Source organism: Poecilia latipinna, unplaced genomic scaffold, assembly GCF_001443285.1.
Source record: "Poecilia latipinna isolate Pla-1442-1.1 unplaced genomic scaffold, P_latipinna-1.0 Scaffold1215, whole genome shotgun sequence".
NCBI classification, from domain to species: Eukaryota; Metazoa; Chordata; class Actinopteri; order Cyprinodontiformes; family Poeciliidae; genus Poecilia; species Poecilia latipinna.
In genome coordinates this window covers 100984-123606 of record NW_015113831.1, presented here as the reverse complement: position 1 = coordinate 123606, position 22623 = coordinate 100984, and the positions used below count along the sequence as shown (strand labels likewise).

Here is a 22623-nt window from a genome sequence, read left to right as displayed (position 1 = left end):
TTATTATTATTATTATTATTATTATTATTATTATTATTATTATTATTATTATTATTATTATTATTATTATTATTTGCCGTCTCAATACAATGTCATGACAAATTTTGCATTTTTATTTCTAAACAATTTTTTAAATCAAGTATGAGATCTATATTACTTTACATCAGTTTAAGCTGGTGTACCACATAACATTTAAGTAAAATCTCATTGAAGTTTGTTAATATGATGTGACAAGTTCTGTAAAAGTTAAAGTGGAATTAATACTTTGCAAGGAGGCAAAACCTTTTTTATATATTTCAGTTTATTCTATGGTAATTCCGTCTGCAGATTGCACAGGTACCATTTCTTATTTAATACATTATAAAGGCTCATTAGTCAGCAGATGCTGCACTGTGTAATATGAAACTCACTATGAACTTCTAAATAATTCAACCATGAATTTCTTCTACTTTTAAACAAATAAATTGTTACTTCTGTTTTCATTCACCTCCTCGCATCTTTGTAAGGAATGGCATTAAAATAAATTTGACAATGTAAAAAAAGTGGGATAAGAACTTTAGAAAAGGAATGATAAGAAGGAATTCATTTCCTCATCTACACACACGTAGATGACTATAATATTCAAAATGTATCTCTTTGCTATTCAACTTTGCTGTAATCATAAATATCCCCAGGCAGAATACAGTCACCAAAGCATGAACTGTAACACATATGCAGCCAGAAGGAGGCCTGAGAATCACGTCTTTGAAAATGGCACAACTTCCAGGGCATAAATTGTCTTATTGGAGATGGGGTGGAGCTTTAGCTATAATCTCTATCATCCTATTGACAAAAAGAGGATCAGACTGCAGTTAACCCCAGCATGATGAGATGAAACAGATTACGATGTATCAAGATTCCTTGATATGATAAAGCCGCAAGGGGTATATGTGAGCCTTTGTGATATTTCAGACATATTAGAAACGGTTTTATCTGATATAATGCAGGGTTGAGCGAAAAAAAAAAAAAATCCTTTATTGTCTATTTGATATATTTTGGCTGAAGAGATTCTCTACTTCTCATGTCAAACTTAAGTCGCTGGAGGACTTACTTGAACGTCATCTGAGGAAGGCTCGTAGCTCGCCCTCTTGAAGGTCTCTGTCACATTGCGAAGGATCTCCACTGATGAGAGTAGGTCACCGGCATAGAAGTTCCTCGGCTGGGTGTAGTTCAGCAGGTTCTTGGTAACCTTGGACATGCCGTCCCCCGCCAGAGTCCTCTGGCCCTTCGCAAGATGGCTCTGAACCTCCAAGAACAGGAGAAGAAAGAACTTGGGGCATCAGTGTCCTCTTGCCAGTTTGTAAGGCACACATGGAGCTACACATTTGGAGTAAATGGAGTGCAAAAAATCGGGAAGAAAAGAGTCGACTCTTCGAGGCCCTTCATTTGACACTTATATCTAAGCTGGGCTGAAATGCTTTGTGCCTCACGGATGTTTTGAAATGAGCCAATATGAATAAAGGAGGTAACTGGAGCAGAAGACACATATTTAGGCAGAAACTGCATGGAGAAATTACATTTCACATCACTGCACAGGAATTATGTCCATAAATACATGTTCACAGGTGCAGGACCGTATGTGCTATCTCAGCCTTTGTAGATTATTTTCTTCTAACAGTGAGGGGGAGCTTAGCAGAATTATCTATTCTAGATAATGTACTACTGTGTTTCCAGACTATGCAGAGGAATCTTGCGAACTTATTTCTAAGTGGCTTTCAAAAAAACTAATGATTTTGGGGTGTAGAGAAAAGTGGAAAAAACAGAGGTCACATATATTACTAGATTTTTCTCCAATTCTCTCCTGCTTACATGCTTGTTTTAAAGAACATAAAGTTTACAATACAAATAATAAAACATAGCAAATTACATTCAGCCAATACATGTCATCAGCCTATTTCAGTGTGTTCAGAATAAGAACAGCGATGCAGATAAGAACATGCCACAAACCAGGCGTGCCCAGGTCCAGTCCTTACAACTTTCAGATTCATCCCTGCTCCAATGTGTTGAGTAAAAAGGCTGACTTCTCTTACTAGCAGTAACTCAGCTCTGCAAAGGTCTGATTCATTTGATCAAGGTGTGTTGGAGTCGTTGAGATGGTAGCTCTCGAGGACTGGACTTGGGCACCCCTGCCATGAAACAACAAATCAAACAGTCCGATACCCAGACTGTTATCTAAAAAGATAATACGACCAAATCTGTATTTTAATTTGCAGATTAACCACGTTCACCATCGAAAGGGGTTAATCTTTGGCTACAGTGTGATGAGATCAAGGGGGCGGGAAAACACTGGGGAGGTAATTTATGATCCATTGGACACAGAGGCTGTGAAAGGAAGCTGACTTTGCACCTACTGTTTGCTGCAAGTATCTGAATTCATTTGTTATGCATCGAGCGTAGCTGGGCTTCTCCCAATAGGCCATGCCGCGGTGATCCAAAGAGCAGCGTCGACTAGTGGTGCCTGCAAGAGCGGAGGGGGGACGGCGACAGATTCAGAGAGCGGAATCAGAGAAGGAGGGATAAGAGCAGAGATGAGTAAGCACAGAGAACACAAAGAGGGGAAAGGGTATGTGGGATTAGGGGGAAAGCATAGGAAGGCAGGAAGGCAATTGGGAGTGGTGGAATGGAAAGGGGAGAGACAAAAAGAACAGGGAGAAATAACTGTTTTTTTGTGAGAGAATTATCACTTTTTCCATGCTCATCTTATGGGCATGTAGTTCAAAAGCAAAATACCATGATTTTTGTCATCAGGGTTTGTGTAGAAAATAAATTGTATTGTTATAAAAAGAGTAAAACCAGGTAGCCTGGCAAGAAAACAATGGCATTTAAGAATAACGTTGCTTTGCTTTAACAAACGACATAATCCGATTGATATTTATTAGTATTTTCCAGACGGTGCTGATACAGCTTTGAGCTTTGAGCCACAGCATGGAGCAGCTCAATAATAACAAATAAAAACTAGGTTATACCAAATTATCAATATGCACTGCAGACAAAATGAATGAGAAAACCATAACCTTAAGCAATAAAAGTAAACATTTCCAGAAAACATCCTACATACCAATAACAGCTGCTTCATGTACTTCAAGTTGAAAACAAACCCCTAAACAATTATTGTAATTATTCTGTTCTACTTACAGTGGAGGTAGCTTTAAGATACCACACAGTTGAGTAATTTTTTGTAATTTTTATTTCTTTTTTATTTATTTATTTATTTTACTATGCTGTTTGATAAAATTATTCGACTTCAAAGGATCAGTTTTCATTGTTAAGCTGATGACACTCAGTTGTACTCATCCAAAAATCTAATTAAATTACCAGTTGTGGTAATTGTGTCCCCACATCAAATTCTATTCCGGACTCCCTAACTCCAGCCAGTTTTGTCTGCCTGGCTTTTAAACAGAGACATGGTTAACAGAAGAGCGACCCAATATCCACCCACATCACAGCGTACAGCCGACATAAGGGTCCAATATCACTAGGAGTGCACTTCACACGTCACCTTACTGCTTCAGCACAGGCACTTCATATCCTAAAGGAAAACTCCAGAGGTACAAAATATTTCCCTGGGTATCTGCACTTCAGACAAGCTCTTTACTATTTCCTCTTCCTCCACACACACACACACACACACACACAGAATTAGATCCAAACCAGACCTCCAACACCCATTCAACTCCACAGCCACAGCTTGGAGTTTTGTCTTAAATCTTGAACACGCGCAAAACACTATTACACCCTGGGAGCGCCCGTGCAGCACCATGAGGCAGCCCACAGGACAGCATCACCTGCCTTCTGCTTTATACTGCGCTAAGCATCTGTTTCCCTCTAAACCGGCTTCTCCTGGGTGCTGTATGTCACATTTCAGCCATCAAAAGAATACTCTGAGGCTCCACGACTCAATGAAGTCACCAGAGGTGTATCATATTACAGCTTGATACCTGGAAATTAGGCATTCATTTAGTGGTCTAACTGTGACATTTCCAAATGTCACAGTTAACTAAGAGAGGCAACACACCATTCTCTGTGAGAATTGTCAAAAAAGGCACAGAGTAAAGAAACAACATTGAATCCCAGCCATGTTTTATATTATTAAAAAGAAAAGTTTAAATTAACAGAGAAATGTGTTTTTTTTTCTTTGTTTTTGTTTTTTTGAAGATAAAATTTTTAATGACAGATGTCACTATTTGAGTCTTGCATCAACATTAATGACTAAGTTGTGGAATGTGGAAAATTGATCAGAAATTCCACAATGGCAGATTCAAGGCTAAATTAATTTTTAATAGGAAAGACTGGACCCGAGACCGCTTCTGTGCATGAAAAGCTTTACGGAGAAAATATTTATACATTAGTTATAAGTGCGAAAGTCTGGTGTATGCATTACTGAGAGGAGAAGTAACATTTATTTTTCAGTTATTCAAAAAATGTCTCTCATTTTGCTTTGATCCATTTTCATGGTGAGATCATACAGGGTCAGCGGTGGAAAATCAAAACCTTGACATCGAGTCCCTACTAATAAGTCTTTCCGGCCTTGCATCATCTGTGAAGTACGTACAGTACCCTGCATATGAAATGTAGGTCAGTGGAGATGTGTTTGATCAAATTCAAGGCTGCACTCTACTACGACACTGACCTGTTACTGTCTTCCTTAGCAGTGTACCGAGCATGGGTCCTTATTAAAGAGGAACTTTTGTACAAACAGCCTGTCCTCAAGATAAAAGACGCAGCCAGAATTGATTAACAGAGCAGTGAGGGAGAGGGCAGGTCTTCAAAGTTTCGAGAAATATTTTTTGTAACCTTACCACGACAAATGGCGGAATATAAAAATAAAAATTCTCTGGATGATGGAGAAAACCTTTCATGTCTTGGCACTCAAAAGGTGGAAGCTAAATAGAAATACACACCACAACTGATATTATTTGGAAACTAATTTTGAAAGCTACTTATAGTGTTCTTCCCATTTCACTATTGTGAATGATTGTGATTGCAATCTACATATTGCTGACATGTAGATTTACGTCAGCAATATAGTATCATGGTGCGATGTCAAAAAAGTGGTATAAAACATGAGCATGTGTCTGTACTATTCCTATTAAAAACAATTTTACACATATCAGAAATTACAAACTCTAACTGCGCATATACATGTTAAAGAATGATGAAACATTTTGCTAAATGTGTAGTGGGTTTGGCTTCTTTTTCAACAACAGATTGTTTTATTTAGAAGAAAGGAACTTTACCTAATAAATAGCTTTTTATGATCCACTAAATGTATATAACACATGGACAACATGAGCACTGAAATGGTTTTTCTGCTTGTTTCATTTTGCTTTGTTAATTTCTTTCAACTTAGGTTTATCTAATGCAAAATGATATATGCAGTAAAGGTATCCTTTATACATAAATAAAATATAACATAAATCTATGTGCTGCGTGTGTGAATCCTCATGTTTTGTCTGTACTTCCTGTCTCTGACACCACTTGTCATCTATGATCACCGAGGCAGTGCTGATGGCCCTGCGCTCCTCCTGTGATGACCTTGATGATCCCACCAACAGGAAGCGAGGCTGTGGAAAAGCCCCTAAACATGTCCGTACTATATTCACGTTTCACTGTTGCTCTTTCAGCTCAGTAGTGTTTTTTTTTTTTTTTTTTTTTAATAGTTTCATAATTTGGACCCCTGTGAAAAACACCTACTGACATTGAAAGTAAGATTAACGGCTTTACAAATAAATCTGACCTTACCTCAGCTGTAGTTAGTCATTATATTTTTTTTCTTCCTGTGGTCTGTGCCAGCTTTGACAAGCAGAGGCACTGTGCTTAAATATGAAATATGTCTGCCATCTCCTGTTTTGTACTTCATCATAATACTGCTCAGAGATAAAGTACTTCTCTGGCAAAGAGGTACGATAACATTAGGAGCAAACTTATGTTTTGGTGCACTGTTCAAAAAAGTCTATCAGCATTGATTATTACGAAGAATATAGATCTGAACTTCTCAGCTCCAAATTTTGTATTTCTTTAGACTCAAATCTCCAGGGTTCTTGGTCTTTTTCAGCTCATTAGAAAAAAAAAAAAAAAAAAAAAAAAAAAGAAATACAACATTTCAGGAAGGAAGTTTTAAACTATATATATATATATATATATATATATATATATATATATATACATTTTGATGGATGTATGTATGGATGGATGGAATGAAGCCTTGAAATACAAATATTTCTTGTAATCTGTATATTTTTATGCCTTTTCAAACCTAGAACAGAATTAAATCAAATTACAAACTTTTCCTGGTTGTATGGGAACTCAGTGCTCTCAATGAAATAAAATCTGCTGATAAAAAAAAAATAAATAAATAAAGTGCTAGATTTTGGCTAAATTTGGCTATTACGATATAACCTTTCCACAAATCCAGGGTTAATGTTTCCCTTAACAAGTCCAAAATAAGTAAAAAGAAACACACACACACACACACACAGTACACACCTGAAGCTACTGCATGCACAGTGTCAAGCAGTTATTGACCATAAAACTAATGTCAAGCCTGAAAGTTAATGTCATTCTAGTAAATCTTCCTCTGCTTAACTTTGCCCCAGGTGAGCCATCTGTGAATAACAGTGAGTTTGCAACCAGTTTGCCAGAGTCCCACTTCTTTCCTATGAAATAAATGTCAGATAGGAACACCAGAGCAACAGCTCACTGTGCCAAACCCACATCTAACCTCAGCGTCCAAAACCCCCCCTCCTCGTTCTGTTGCATGTTTGTTAGCAGTTTGACCTTCAGCAAAAACAAAGGTATCACAGCAGATATATCACAGGCTCCATTCTTTGTCAACGTTTTACTTCTCTCTCTTCTTCCCCTTCTTCTCTTCCTCTCCTGCCCCTCCCTCAAATTCAAAACATGCATCACCTGTTCTCTTCTCTCAGTCTACACATCCATGTCCTTTGCTTCATGTCTGATAAGGCATCTCAGTGTGGCTTTCTTCAACCTTTAACAATGCCTTTGGGATCAAAGTTAGCCATTTTTCCCATTCAGTGCACAGGCTGTGGTCTGACAGGGGCAGCCTGGAGTAACCCCAGAGAATATGGAAATGGACTGAATGAATATGTGCTGTGTTCTCAGATGAAGAAACACAGTCTGGTATAAAACTGTACAAGCATATTGTTCATTTGGCAGAGGGTTTTCACTACATCACAGTTGGGAGAAACACTTCCTTAAAGAAGAAGAGCACAAAAACTGGAGGAAGTTAAAAAGTTTAACCTACAACTCTAAAATTGTAAAACTATCCCCGCAACTCTCTAAAATGTGTTGAGGCACTAACTAATTTACGTTCATATTCAATGAGCAGTATTTCCAACACTGAGCATCTGTAGATGTGATTGTACTACTTCAGTGTTTGTTAACTTGCTTTCCTCATTTCATACTGGACTATCATTTCTTACCTGTAGCATTGGGTGGGCATCGGTTGAAAGCGAGCTCTCCCGAAGGGGTCCGTCTCCACACCATCGACATTGCATAGTCCTCTGGACAAATCTCATACGGTGCTGGAGAGTAAAATGATACAAGTGATGCTACAATAATCCAAAGAGCTTTTTTTTTTTTTTTTTTAGTATTTCCAACGTGATGCAACAATTTCTTCATACTTCAGACTAGAATGTATGGAAATATAAGAGATCAAAGCTGCAACAGTGTCAGTGAATATCAGCATGTAATTTAGGGATTATCATAGAACGGTTGCCTCTTAAATTGTGTTTTTTTTTGTGAGTGTGGGGGCTACAAAGTTAAAAGGGGTTTTGATGTTATTTTATTTTATTTATTTTTTTAAATTGCTTTGTGCATTTCACAGAATGGAAGCATTAAGAGACCTTTTGCTTCACACTCCACTTCAAAAAGACACAATGCAACCTGATGATTATTCTGTTTCTCAGTCTGCCCTTAATGCATCAAAGCATACATATTCACACTCCGTCATCCACGTCACCTTATCTCCGTCTCCTTCTGATTCTGCGTTATCTTATCTTGTATAACATGACACGTCACTTATTCTGCACAGATAATTATCAACCCACATCCCTCTTTCCTTGACTGTGACTCCTCAGACTCGAGGCTTATTATCCTCTGACTCACCTGGGCAGCGTTGGTCACTACACTTTCGAACTTCTTCTCCGTTCCCATCACACTGCTGCCCGGTCACCGCCACCCCCTGACACACTCTGACACGCCTTTGCCCTCCTCCATCACAGGACTTAGAGCAGCCGCTCCACGGACCCCAGGGATTCCACTGGCCATTAGCTAAAACAGAATCAATACTGGTGAGAAACTGATACTTTCAGAGAAAAAGAAGAAGAAGAAGAGAAAGCAAAGCCAAAGATACAGTCCGTCTTTGTGTTTTATGTGGTGGCCTTGAAGCTTTTAGCTTGAATGTCATTTTTGATATGTGTTTGATGTGTTTGTTGTTTTAATAAAGTCGTTAGGTGGAACGTTTGGCGACATTGCAAAAAAGAAGACAAGATCTCATGTTTACTGGTTAAAGAAGCTGCTAAAAGAGTGATGAATGAGTCCCTTGCAAATGTAATTACACCTCTGAATCTTTTTCACGTTTTCCCATGCTACACCACTGAAATTCAAGGTATTCGGGGAGAATAGATAGACCAACACATAATTGCACATGAAAGTGAAAGAAAATTATATGCAGTGTTCATAAAATTCTACAAACAAAAGTCTGAAACATGTGGTCTTCATTTGCATTCAGCCTTCTTTACCCCAGTCACCCAAACACAACCCAGGACTATTAGTTATCTCCAGACACTCTCTGAATACTAAATACAGCCCATCTGTAAGTAACTTAGAATCAGTAGATATGCAGATGTTATTCACAGGCCTCAGATGTTTGTTAGAGAACTTCAGAGAACGAACAATATCATGAAAACTAAGAGGTGCCGCACACGGATCTGAAATGAAACTATTAAGAAAAAATGAGATCATGGTTTACAGAACAATACCCAAAGATTTGAACATCTAATGGCGTATTGTTCAATCCATCTCTTGAAAACTAACAAAGAATGGCACAGCTAAAACTTAGAAAGAAAGAATGTATTTTTCCTTCCCTTCAACATTTATGCACTACTTTGTGTTGGTTTATCATATTAAAGCCGCACGTTGCTGTATTTATGGATGCAAGATGACAAAATCACAAAAATAAAACAGACACCTAGGATGTTTTTCATTCAAAAAATTCTCAGATGAAGCAGTATGCGTTCTGTCCTTGTTATGAACACTGTTAAACAACAAAAACTCCTTCCCTTCAGCAACATATTCAGCAACATGCACTTGTCTGAACAGAAAAGCACAACACCCTCTAAGCAGGAAACACGCTCCACTCTCATTTTAACCTCCACTTATCCTTTGCTTCACACATATAAACACATTTTACATCCTACATCTATCCTCCATCAGAACGGCTTCCAGATGAGACAAACAGCAGAAACCCTTACGACCTGTTGGCCAAAACTCTCTGAAGACATTGATCAGATCTTGCTACTTACTCGTGGATCGGTCCACACAGGAGCGATTGATTCCTCAAACAGATGCATGCTCATGTGCTACAAAGAGCTCAATGTGGCAGCAGTTCAAAACAGTAAATTTCAATCCAGCACAGGCCTGAATTATTTTTATATTTGGGAATTTTTTCTATTCCTTTTCAGTCTTGGTTCTACAAATTTCGCCTTGGATCTCACATAGTCAATATGTGTACTTTTCAAAGTAATCATTTATTTTCTGAATAATACTTGGCTTACAGCGTGGGGAAAAAAAAGCTGATAACTGCTATAAGCAGACACAACTTAATAGATTAGCAAATGGTGCAAGGTGTTGATTCACTCGGAGGCAGCACTATCTAAACATAAAATGAAAACTATGAATACTTGAGCTTTAATATCTTATGGACCGAAAAGAGAACAAGGTCAGGGAGCTGGCTGCAAATGTTAGACGGATGGTCTGAAATAGAGAAATTAACTCCTCGTTGATACAATTGAAACACTCAACAAAAGCATTCCAGTGAAACGCAGCACTGAAACCTTGCTGTTTTCCACTGCTGCAGTGGAAATTGCATCAGGAGATTATGGGAGTGCTCAGGCCCTTCACATGATCAGACAATTCAAAGCCTGATCAAGACCATTAAGCTGACGTCTTTGAACGTCTAATACATTCACAATGTTGACAGACAGTTTTGGGCAGCTAACGTTGAATTATGTGAAATGCATACAGTCTATCTAAGCAGATTTTTTTCCAATCCGTTTGATAAAGCAAGGTATTATACATAAGTCTTGATTCTTACAACACAGCTTTGGTTCTTGCTGTCGGGCAAAGGAAAGAGTGCACAAGCTACGTAAAGGCAAGTTGAAAGACTACCCAGACCCGTTGGTAATGATACCGGTATTTAATAATTGTAATAATGTGCAATAAAATACAAGAGACATGCATATAAGCCTCTGTTTGTCATCATCTCCAATTTAGACATAAAAGTGGATAAAGAATTAAGAGGCTCAGGATTTTTACCTGTGCAGTCAGGATTATGGCACTCTCTGCTTTCTGCCCAGTGACCGCGACACTCAGATCCCCCATGGGCGGCTGCTGAGCACTGCCTGGTCCTCTGCTGAGTGCCATTGGCACAGGTCACCGAGCAATCGCTCCAAGAGCTCCACTCCTGCCACTGTCCGTCCACTGAGGCACCAACCACAACCCAACAAGCATGTCCCAAGCGAGGGGGAAAAGAGGGCAGACAGAAACAGGGGGAGATATTCAGATTTTTGTATCCTCTCTCAGATTGAAAGCCAATAAAACAGATATCAAGCAGCGAGCAAACTGTTACATGAACGCTTGTGTTTTTTTCTAAAAAAAAAAAAAAAGAGAGAAAAGAAAAAAAAGGAAATTGTGCAGGCTGGGATTCTGTGCTGCAGTGCCTTGCAAAAAAAAAAAATCCCTTTGAGATTTCATTCACATTCACAAGGAAAATTATATTTTTATTTTTGTCCAAGTAAAAATCTAGTAAGTGTGGTGGGAAAATACATTTAGCCATAATTTCACCATAGTTGTACCTGTAAAGCTTTCAGCGTGTAACTATTGACTTTTTACAAGTAGAGATTGATTTTTTTTTTTCTCATCCTTCTTTGTAAAGTAGTTCTTGGTCAGTAAGAAGCGTCTGTGAACAACATTTTTAAGTTGCGACAGGGCCGACCACGCCAACAGATTTGTATGGTTTGATCTAAACAAATGCATTTTAGCACTGAATGTTGTTCTGTAAAGTCAAGTTTCATGTTTTTAGGTGGCTCTAGCAAATTTACTGCAGTATTGCCCTACATTAAGGTCAATTCATCTTGCTTTCAATTGTGGTCATTCCTGTACCAGCTACAGAAAAGCATCTCCACAGAGCACCTTCTTTATACATGGTTTGTGGCATTTGCAGATGGTCCATTAAAATTTGTTGGAGTAACATAATGAAATGTGGAAAAGTTCAAAGTGTTTAAATATTTTGTGCAAGGCACTGTCATTTTTTTGTTTGTTTGTTTGTTTTTTCATAAACTGGCCTAACTAAGAAATAATCAAAAGCTAAATTATTTTAAATATTATAAAAGAAAATAAGGTTGGTAAAGAATCCCTTACATCAAAATGTATATTATGAAGATTTATAGTTTCTTGCAAGGTGCTTCCAGGAAAAGAGCAAGAACTTAAGGGTTTTCCATGAACTCTGCTTTCCAGAGCACAGCTAACATTCACTGTGTGGAAAAACTCATCACCACTAATCTGCTTACCATTCCCAGGCAATTGCAAGTAAGTGATTTTGATGTTAGTATTACTGTCTTCAATCTCAACAGGGTTTCCTAAACCGCATTATTTTGAAAGAAGGCTCAAATGCAGCACAAATCCTCTATCCGATCTTTCTTGTTGACTTACCTTGACAGTACTGCATAAATTACAGACAACACAGCTTAAGCTGTGTAATTCAGATGAACAGATCTTTTAAAAAATGAGTTCATCTTAAGGATTTCAACTTTTTGAAATCCTCTTATATCCATGCCTTTTGAGAACATTGTTGCAATTGTAAGATAGGAATATATTTAGAGAGCAGACATGTGATACCTGGGCACAGGGCTATGTTGCAAAGTTTAGTCTGGGTCTCAGGTCCATCACAGGCCCTGCCTCCGTGCTGGGGAGGAGCACACATCCTAGTCCTAGTGCGGTGACCCCGGCCACATGTGAATGAGCACAGGCTCCACGGTGACCATTCCTCCCATACACCGTGTACTGCGGGCACAGAAAGGGCGTCAGGCCTAATCAATGTCTCCTTCTTTGTTACAGCATAAACAAACCACTCAAACGTCACTGAGCCAGAAAGGAAATAAAATCAATCACAGTATTTGGCAACATGTTAGTGATACACGCAACACACAGTGCAGAGATTTGCAAAGTCTCCGCCAGAGACATCCAGCTTCTCTAATCTTTTGGGTATTTATTATTTGCAAAACCACAACAAATACTTCTTCACAACCAATTTCACCAAACACCTGAAAATATTGATTAGAAAAAGGAAGTAAATCTCACATAGATGGTTCTCCACAGAGAACGAACTTAGCCCATTTGCTTCAGCTTGAGGCTTCTTGGCTGGAAGGGAGTGTAATAGCAACCAACCTGTGGTGTAATGTGACCTGACAATGTTTGTAGGAATCTGTCCATACACCAAAATATAGATCAAGGGGTTATCACACGAGTCACAACCTGTAACTTGTTTCTAGGCCTCTAAATAGCTAGTGATGTTTTAGACTTTTTCAGGTGATGGCCTTTTAGATTAAATATCAGGAAAATTTGAACTAAAAAAAAAGGAAGCACATTTTATTACGCAGTAGCAACGGGTCATCAAAATGATTTGGAAATTTGGAATTTTCTGCTTTTTTAGACTCTCAGGACAGATTGCTTATTCTCATCTAGTAGGTCAAAAGTAACAGCTTCAAAATAAAAAAAAAGACAAACCTATTTCTTTTTTTATATTTGGATAAAAATACATAATTTATAAAAAAAAAAAAAATGTGATATACTCTAATTCCCAGGGTATTTCTTAACAGTCCAACTCATTGTGTTATTAAAATACGTTGCTCAAAATAATAATAAACTACATTTTGAAAACATAATATATAGTATGCATACATATGCAATATATTTTATCTTCTTTTTCTGAGGTTCTTTTTTAATAATAATTCAATTTGTACAAAAGCAAACATCGGTGTGAACAATAGCCACTTAAAGATGACATCATTATGGCGTTTAGGTTTGCCTCTAAGCTCAGCCACATTGAACTGACAGATGGTGAATTTTTACTGAGCTGCAGAGAATATTTGTCATTGGCTAAAAGTTTTATTTTGGAGAGTAAAATACGGAAATCTGAAAGGCATGCAGAAGAAGCAACTCTCCCATTTCACCTCGTGCTAATTGTAATAAAACTGTCTTCTTCCAAATGTGAGATTAACCTCTTGTTAACTATTTGAAGTTACAGTTGGGTTTTTATTTGAACCAATACATGCATTCAGTGATACAATTGAGAAACACACAGAAAAATTGCTTTTACAGATGCATGATGTTAATAAAAACAGGTTTTAGCTAATTAAAAAAAAATATAATGATCTCTGTTGACCTACAAAATATTGTAGTAAGAGTGGTAGGAATTGATCTACCCAGCTGTGCAAACAACATTTTCCTAAAGAAAAAAACAAAAAAAGCAACCTGAGGGTATAATTTATGGAAAATTGATGTAAATCCAGGATCTCTGTTGGCCTTTTTTCCTCTCTTCACTGCAAATAGGGCTTAAGAACTTAAAATCTGACGTCTTTGTCCACAGGGAGTGGATAATTCTTCCTCTGAAGGGTCACTATCCATGAAGCACAAATCTTGGGATCAGGTTCATAGTCGGAAGGTAAGCCATCATCTGTCCCTGCCTCTAGGTGCTGCTTTGATGCTCTCAGCTAAGAGTCCCCTGGTGGTTGAAGCATTTACTTTGAAAATTTAGGGTTCAAAGCGGTCAGTCAACACAGCTAGCTGATGAAACAGGATTGAGTCTTTTTGTCTTTTTTTTTTCTGAACTACAGCCATTATTACATCCAAGAGCAATCACAATACGCTATAATAAGTAATTTATTTTTAGACCAGATTAAGATCAGAGGCAAAATATTTGCAAAAAAATAATTTTATTTAGCTATATTGAACTAGACTATCTTGAATTAAACTGTACTTCAAAACCTCTCATTGAGATTCAACCTTTTTATCTTGGACTAGCTGCAGCCAGAATGCAAAGGTTTAACATTTTTCTTCAAGGATCTGTCAATTTTCATGGGTATTTTTATTTTTCCTCCAATAACTGCTGCAGTGCATGCTTTAGATTTCTTGATGCACATGATCGAGCTCAGATTAGGAACATTTGCAAATAAAGAGAAAGGTTTTTGATTCGTATGGTTGCTTAAACATTAAATGTGATGCTGGTGGCTAAATTAAAACTTGGAATATCAACCAAACCTAATGTTTAATTGTATGTTGAAGAGACATTTAGTCACAAGTAACACGTATAATAATAGCATTTCCAATAAAAAAAAAACCTGTTATTTGTCAGAAACAATATTTTACAGATGGAAAGTATAAAGTAAGTCCAAGTTTTAGGCCACAATCAGGAGACAAGTCTAAACTGAACCTCATCATAACTTCAAGGTATAACCTTGTTTTAAAAATTCCTAGGCTCAAAGCCATCAAAACAGTTCACCATCATCATTACTGTCGTTAAAATTTTGTTCACAGTACTATGTTTTTTGTTTTTGTTTTTTCTGGTTATATATAACGTAGCATAGAGTAACTCTGGAGACTGATTTGGTGATCTGAGACTCTTCAGAATGACGAGTTCACCACAGCTTGAAAATAATGCCTCCATCAAACATCAGGCACTAGAAGGAATTTCCTGGGAAGATTGTGCTAAAACCAACTTGCTATTAGTGACCTCCCATTCTGAGCTATTAGAGTGACCATCACGGTCTTCTTTTGTTCACCCATCTTTAATATTAGAAGGATTTTATATCAGAAGCATCACTGCTTGTAATTTCTATACATTTATTCTCAAATATCTATTACTCTATTCTAACTAAGGCAATCACTGGCACAGTCTGGCATCCGTGTGAACAACGTTTGATGATAATGAGTTTACGCAGCATGACATCTTCAAGTCCTTAAAGATTTTGTTTTTAATATCACAATGTGTGTTTGACTTGGCACTTCCTCTATGCAAAAAAAAAAAAAAAAAACTTTTCTAATTTATTTTAGCTTAGTTTAGTTTAGTTTGGCACCAAAGGACCACAACCCACCCCCCTTTTTTTTTTTTTTTTTTTTTTTTTAGATAACATTGTTAAAAAAAATAATGTTAGCATATCTGTCGGTACAATAAACAGACTACTCAGTTTACTAGCTCCATAATATCTACTTTTTGGTCCACTGATATGATATTATAAAGAGTGCAGTGTCAGAAAAAAATGTAAGATTCTGTTCCATAAACAAAATTATTTTGGAAATACCGGTAAATGAAAATGCTCTTTATTGTTTCAACATTTGAGGTTACCCTTCCCTTTAAACATATTTAAGCTTTAGTCGACATCCACTTTTAATTTACTCTAGATAGTACATTTCAACCTTAATCTTTAAACGATCAAAAGCTAGTTCTCACTTAACCAATGAGCTTACTTCCATTTTTTGACTGTTGGGGAAACAGTTCTATGTTGTCTTATTATTATTTTGTGTCAAGAGGAAGCAAGACTTAAATAAAATTGCTATACTTATAATTTACATAGCAATAGTTATTATTATATTTAATAATAATTTATGTAGTTTTTGCAAAAAATACCTCCACAAGTTGCAAATATTGTTTTTATACAATATGATACATTTAAAAACATAAACATTTTTATANTTTTTTCTTCACTTTTTGTTTTTAACGCCGTGTCTCTATAAAACCAGATTGTTTCTCCTCAATTACCAAACCATCAGAAGTACAGGACTGTGCTTAATAAAAGACGTCATAATAAATCAAATCTGATGGCAATTTGTATGACTTTAGTAACAAAAAAAAAAAAAAAAAAAAAAAGCTGTAAATTGGTGATGTCATTTAAGCAGAATCAAGCAACATTGCCACATTTGTCAATATGGCTAAATATGTGCTCCAATAAAACATCTTAACATTACTGTTTGTACTGTTTGCTTATATTGCACATATCCTTTAGGGATGCAATTTTTTTCCCCCAGAACTCCTGAGCTGTTTTCCTTCTGCAACATAAAGTGAATGTAATTCAAAGGCAGAAAGGTGAACACTGTCGGTTCAGTTATAAAGAGGACTACAGAATCAAAGGAGATATTTCATGACGCAGAAATCTGTTTTGGCAGATGCTTTGTTTTGAGAACAGTCTCACAACTTTTGTGGAAGCCTTGGTTTCCTAACAGCATGTTTGATTTCACCCTGCAGTGCTCACCAGTGGTGTTGCTGTTTTCACTGATTGTGACAACAGGCCTTGGGTTTGTTTTAGACCAAGAACTGTTACTTGGAAATATTTATGCAGCATTGGAGTATATTTCAATCTCGGCATAATACAGGGAGTATTAATCTTTAAATCATCAATCAGTTATCTGTCATTCCTACAAGACTTTAATTATACAAATGTTTTGTTCGGACTGACCTACTACATTGGTGTAGAAAGGTTTACTGCAGCTCTACTAAATAATAACTGATTTTAGAAGACAGCTTCCAAAAATTAGGTTCTGATTTTATAATAAGTGAAAAAAAATCTCTTTGTTCATCACAACAGGAAACAAAATTATTCAACAGTTAAAATGGCAGAAATGATATATTAGCAAACATAATAATAATAATAATAATAATAATAATAATAATAATAATAATAATAATAATAAAAGCTATGACACACTAAGCTTTTGTTCAGTAAGTGTCTTGTAGCAAAAGGTTTTAGAATTGTTTTTTTCTCTTTTTATGTGTTAATGCCAAATTGCTAAGCACGGTGCGACAATCTTACATTATTTCAGTTTTGCACAAGTTTGGGCTCCGTTTCTCAGAGCTCACATTCAACAAAAGGTCATTACCTGCTTGAAAGCCACCGAGTTCTTACTTACACATGTCCCATCTGGTAAAAGAAGTATGCTTCATCTAAAATCTTAGACGCTATCAGAAGATGCAGCTTGCAGTGTTTTCTAATCATTTCAATTACTCTGGTGTTTGCGATGTAGTCTCAGAAGCACCGGATTTATCAGCTTCGTCAAACCAAACACGAGTGCAGAATTTAATTGCTAAGTCTACTTATTTATCTGTGTAAATAATTCCAAAAATGGATAATGGTGACAGGGGGGTTCGCATTCCTTTTAGATGAATACTAACAAGCATTAGCATGCTGCAATCACCAGTCAGAAAAGCTTCTGATTCTGATACTTGACTACCAGTGACTCATTTGCCATGCCATTATAAGTTTATGATGAAATACCTTCCAGCTTGTTTGGAGAAACTCTGCCAAGCTATTTTAAAATGCACAGTTGACCTTCAAGGAAATGACGCTGACGACATCAGTATCTACAACTCCCCGAGCTCCATGCAGGTCCACATGTCATGAAACCATTTTTTTCTTTTTTTTTTTCTTTTTTTATGCTGATGTATTGCTTTACAGTTATATGGAATGGGAAAACTCAAAAAGTGATGATGGAAGAAAAAACAAAACAAAACAAAAAAACAATTACAAAAATATTTGGAAAAAGGAAAGATTAGATTAATTATAATAGCTCTAAATAATAACAGCACATTCTTAAATATAGACACATTCAAAGTTTTGTTAGAACAGAACAACAAAATTCCTCCCATGTCAACAACAAAGAAGCAAAACATTAATAATCAAGAATCTGCGGCTAACACTACCTGGACAAGGGGCAGTGTTATTGCAAACCCTTGATTCTCTTAAAGGGCCGCTGCAGTGTGTTCCGTATGGTGAGACACATGTTCTTGTTCGCACGTGCGACCCTTGACCACATGTTACAGAGCATGAGCTCCACTGGGACCACTCCTCTGCACCTGATTCACCTGTGTGGGAGAAGGGTGACACTAGTTAAATGCAGCAATACGGTCCTGCGGCACGGCTTACGGAGCGTGGGTGGGGCAAGTTGGGCTGGGTTGAGTAAAGTTGGAAGGGGCCAACATGAGTCACGTTAGGGTTAGAAAGGGGACTCTAAAGATTTACAGAATCGCTATTATACAGTCTGTGCCACCTTTATGTGATCTTTGATGAATACTTGAGCCTAATTCGTCTGACTTCATGTTTAATTTGCATGCAGCACATAAGTGTTTTTCCAACTGCAATTACAGAGAGTAGTTGCATTAATTATGTTTGCAGTGTTCCAGAGCTGTGTAAATTAATCAGTCTTCTACCAGAAAGTAAAAAAAAAAAAAAAAAATGTGTATTTATGCAAAGATCACAGAGAAGGTATTACAGTACACATCACGGTTACATCTAACTTTTTACTTCATTTTCTAAAGAAATGCATGCATTTTGGTAAAACTGAAAGCAAAACAAAAAAATTTACAAGAGTGTGGTGACATGCAAGAAAGACAACATCTGCAAAAAAATAAAAAATAGAAAATGGAATTTAATGGTGTTAGTTCAGGAAAAAAGGATTTTAGAGGAGGATTCCCTTGCACTGCGGTGAACCATCTACGTTTGATAACATTGATGAAAGGCTATTGGTTTTGAAATTTGTTTTTATATGATAACCTTGTTATCAAGGAAAATTATAACTTTAGCAGTATTTTTTTTTTTTTTTTTTTTTTTTTTAGAAATCACACACATTTTCATTTTTGGGTTAGACCTTTTCTCAAATTAAGTTCAAATTGTGGTGCCAAAAAGTTGCTTTGAACCACAAAGAAGGGAGCATTCTGTTTCCACGGATCACGTTTTTAAGGCTGCATGATTCCACAGTTATGTAAATCTGTATGCAGACTTCGAACAAAGTTACCACATATATTTATTGATGGGTATGTAAGTAATATAGGAACCCCTATGGGGCCCTTTGTGATTAAAAAAGGCCTTGGATGAAGCCATGTAAATATAATGAAGCATTGAGATGAATTCCAATTTCCTGATAGTCGAAATGCAAAAGGAATCATTTAGTGAGAGTTGTGGAGACAAATTCATCAGAGTTGTCACCAAATAATTGATGTCTGATTATGTCAAACCCCCAGGTGAAGTATTAATTTTCTTTGAGGCTTAATGTTTGAGAGAAACAATTTAACACAGAGATGAACATTTTCGTTTAGTTGCAGCTCTGAATACATTTATGTCATTGTGAGTCATCAGACTGGATCGGAATTAAAAAAAAAAAAAAAAAAAAAAAACACGGTATGCTTTTAACTTGTTTCACGGGACACAGATTCAGCCAAATAGGATCTTAATCCTGCCTTTAATTTTTGGAGATCATAAAAAATAGACTGAAAGGTGGATCAATTTGTTCAATGAGGCAGTATAGGGAGAGTAAATCGGGTGAGAATGAGAAACAGAAAAGCCCAGCAATGTGACTCAACAGGGGAACAGACACACCTGCGGCGGATGGAGAGGAGGAATGTTAATGAGTGTGTATTAGTACAGGCATGTATGTGTTGGATGTGTTGTGTTTTATAAATCAAAACGGCAATGAAAGGAAAGACGGTTGTCAAACAATGGCAGAAATATAAATGGATCAACCCATGACAAAAATAAAAACATTTCCCAAAATCAAAATAAGGAAAATAAAAATCTCAATAACAGTTAGATATAAACCCACCCATGTGAGGAAAAAAAAAAAAAAGATTTTTCTAATTAAAACACAAAAGAACTTAAAACTAAAAACTCAATATTGTTGGTTTAATTTCTGTTAGCCTTATTTTCTTTTTTAATTAAAGTTAGAAAAGTATAGGGTGACATGTCATAAGATGCATTAAATGAATTTAGATCCCTTCTGGCTTTAACAATGAATTTGATGCTGCCCTTGATAAAGCCACAAAGCTTCAGTGATTCTCTAAGGGCAGCATCTATCAGTTCACTTTTAGAAAGTGTTTCGTTTTTGCTCAAGGGTCCTTTTTTTTTTTTTTTTTTTTCAAATGACATTTAATTTATTGTGTCTAGGAGGAAAATGATTAACCACATCAGTTCCTTACTTTTGAACTGCTGTTTAATTAATGTTCTTCAAAAAGTCTGTGTGAATAAGCCACTTGTCACCTCACTATATGACAATGAAAGAAACATTCACAAAAAAAAATTAGGCTCTAAATTCAAAGTAAATACTCATGAATAGATGGGAAATTTATTGTCCTTAATTTTATATGTGGCGTTTGAGAATGGGAAGGGAAAAATAAAAATGCAAAACATTTCCACTTGAAAAGTGCAGTACAAGAGAGAGCATGCATGATGAAATTAAGTTTAGTTAACAAAATAAAGTAAAGAAACATAGCTATTGCATTACCAGTTTGTGCCATAAATTTAGCAGATTCAGCTTGCTCCTTCAGGGCCTTTGTGTCATGAACTGATCGTGGCCGCTGACTTTTTACTGTATGCTCTCCGATCATTCCATATTCTATGGGACAAAATAGAGGTTCATATGAAAGCTAGGCTTAAACATGATCTTCTTAAAGAACAAAAGCTTATTACATTCTGTTTTCAGGATATTTGAAGCAAACTGCAATACATGGCTAGAAACAAAGACCACACAAGTTTTTTTTGTTGTTTTTTTTTCTCTTTCTTTTAAAAAATCTCATTTTGTTCTCTCTATGGCATAGAACAATGCAACAAATTTTTAAGGGTGAGTTGGAAGTATTAATTGAACTTGAAAGCACAGCGAAGACATATAGAAAACATGCAAGTAATTTCACTCTGGTTTAGACGAGTCTGGCAAATTATTCAACCAGCTACAAGCCCACCCTCCTTCCCTCCCACCTGCGCACCCATAAAAGAAAACAAAGATAAATGAAAGTAAAAATGTGTAAGCCATCAGAAAGCCACATAGGAAGGGGGTCATGGACATAGCATGCTATTGATCCACGGTTTCCTCGGTAAACTCACATTTTCATTCAATTCTTTTTGGTTGACCAAAGCCCAAAATATAACCGTATACAAATGTATTCTGAGCTGTATACATTACAGTGCATGTCCTCTTTGTTTCCCACAGAGGAACAAAGACACAATGAGAACAGTGCAACGACACTGAGAAAAGTGATGCTAGTAATAGTGTGTTTGGAATTTGCATCAGCTGTTTGAAGTAAATCCGAGACAGCGATCGATACTTAAATAGCTTATGCAAATTATTTGATACTTCAAGTTTTGATTTAAAACTAGCATTACTTCTGGCAGTGTGGGCCGAATGGGATGATTTTGTCGTTTGCTGTTTGGCAATACACGTGATGCATTAACAACAGATTCACACATAACTTATGTTAGTACATCAGACAGTACAATGCATCAGCCAGTGATATGGATGTTTAAAGTCTTGACTCTATGTTTAAAGGGCTGGTGCAGAATTTTTGAAGTGAGGTTCTGCCAATGAATATATAAGTGATGTATATCTTACCTGCAGCTGTTAGTTCTCTTGGCCCAATACGGTACCAAGACCAAACCAGACTTAAAGTGGTTTATGTGCAAGTCAGTTTATTATTGATTTACAAAGGAGATGATATTTATTTACACAGCAAATGGAGGCAGAAGCAGAGCAAGGCCAATTATCTGTCAGCGTGAAACCCACATTAAGAATGAAACCGAAAGTTTTTGTCCAGAGAAGCTGATTGATAGAGTTGCACGAAGGGTAAAAATGCATAAAATTAGAGTACATTTAAATCACTATTGTCTGTTTGCTTTTTACAACATTTTAACATAAAATTTTTTACTTTACTCTGAATTAAAGTGTTTAATTGATAACTTTGCTCTGTTCTCAGTACACACAAGAAAAACCTTTGATGAGCGCTGCCTCTAAAATCCTCTTCTGCAAAAATTCATTAGCTTAGTCATAAATAATCTCTTGCTCCAAAATGTATTGACGGTTTTAAAATAACTAAATTTGAGCTCATGTGAACTGCTTTTTTTAACTGGAGTTAATACGATAGAAGTTTGTCTTGGTCTTGGACCCTTCTTGGACTGGCTATAATTTATAGCCATTTTGGATTCATGCTAAATAATGATGCCCAGAGAGTTGTCCACTGCAGGCAAGATATGAACTGGCTTCATAGTTTTCATCAGAAACTCTCTTCAAAATGTTAAACTGCCTCAGATCCCTGCATTCCCCAACTTTCAGACGGCTAACATCCTTTGACTTCTATGTTCACAAGGTATAAAGTGGGAAATCAATCATCTCAAATGATCTATTCATTACTTTTTCAAAATGTTTTAATAAACTATGTGGTCACAACCAGAAGAGCCAGCAGCCCGACAAAACAAATGGTATTAATCTGATTGTGTTAAACAATGGGTCCATAATTGGAATAAAGGGAAAAAA

The 22623-nt window shown here is 36.5% G+C and overlaps 1 protein-coding gene across 1 annotated transcript in view; it reads right to left on the bottom strand.

Moving 5' to 3' along the window:
- The window catches only part of adgrb3 (adhesion G protein-coupled receptor B3), a 146342-nt gene that overhangs the window by 67327 nt on the left and 56392 nt on the right, over positions 1–22623 (bottom strand). Inside the window, exons 3-10 of the mRNA XM_015053940.1 lie at positions 20605–20715; positions 18032–18193; positions 12178–12342; positions 10597–10761; positions 8167–8331; positions 7482–7583; positions 2391–2497; positions 1091–1285 (exon numbers count right to left, since the gene is read on the bottom strand). Of these exons, the coding sequence (XP_014909426.1) occupies positions 1091–1285; positions 2391–2497; positions 7482–7583; positions 8167–8331; positions 10597–10761; positions 12178–12342; positions 18032–18193; positions 20605–20715 (1172 nt within the window). The remainder of the gene's footprint in view (positions 1–1090; positions 1286–2390; positions 2498–7481; positions 7584–8166; positions 8332–10596; positions 10762–12177; positions 12343–18031; positions 18194–20604; positions 20716–22623) is intronic.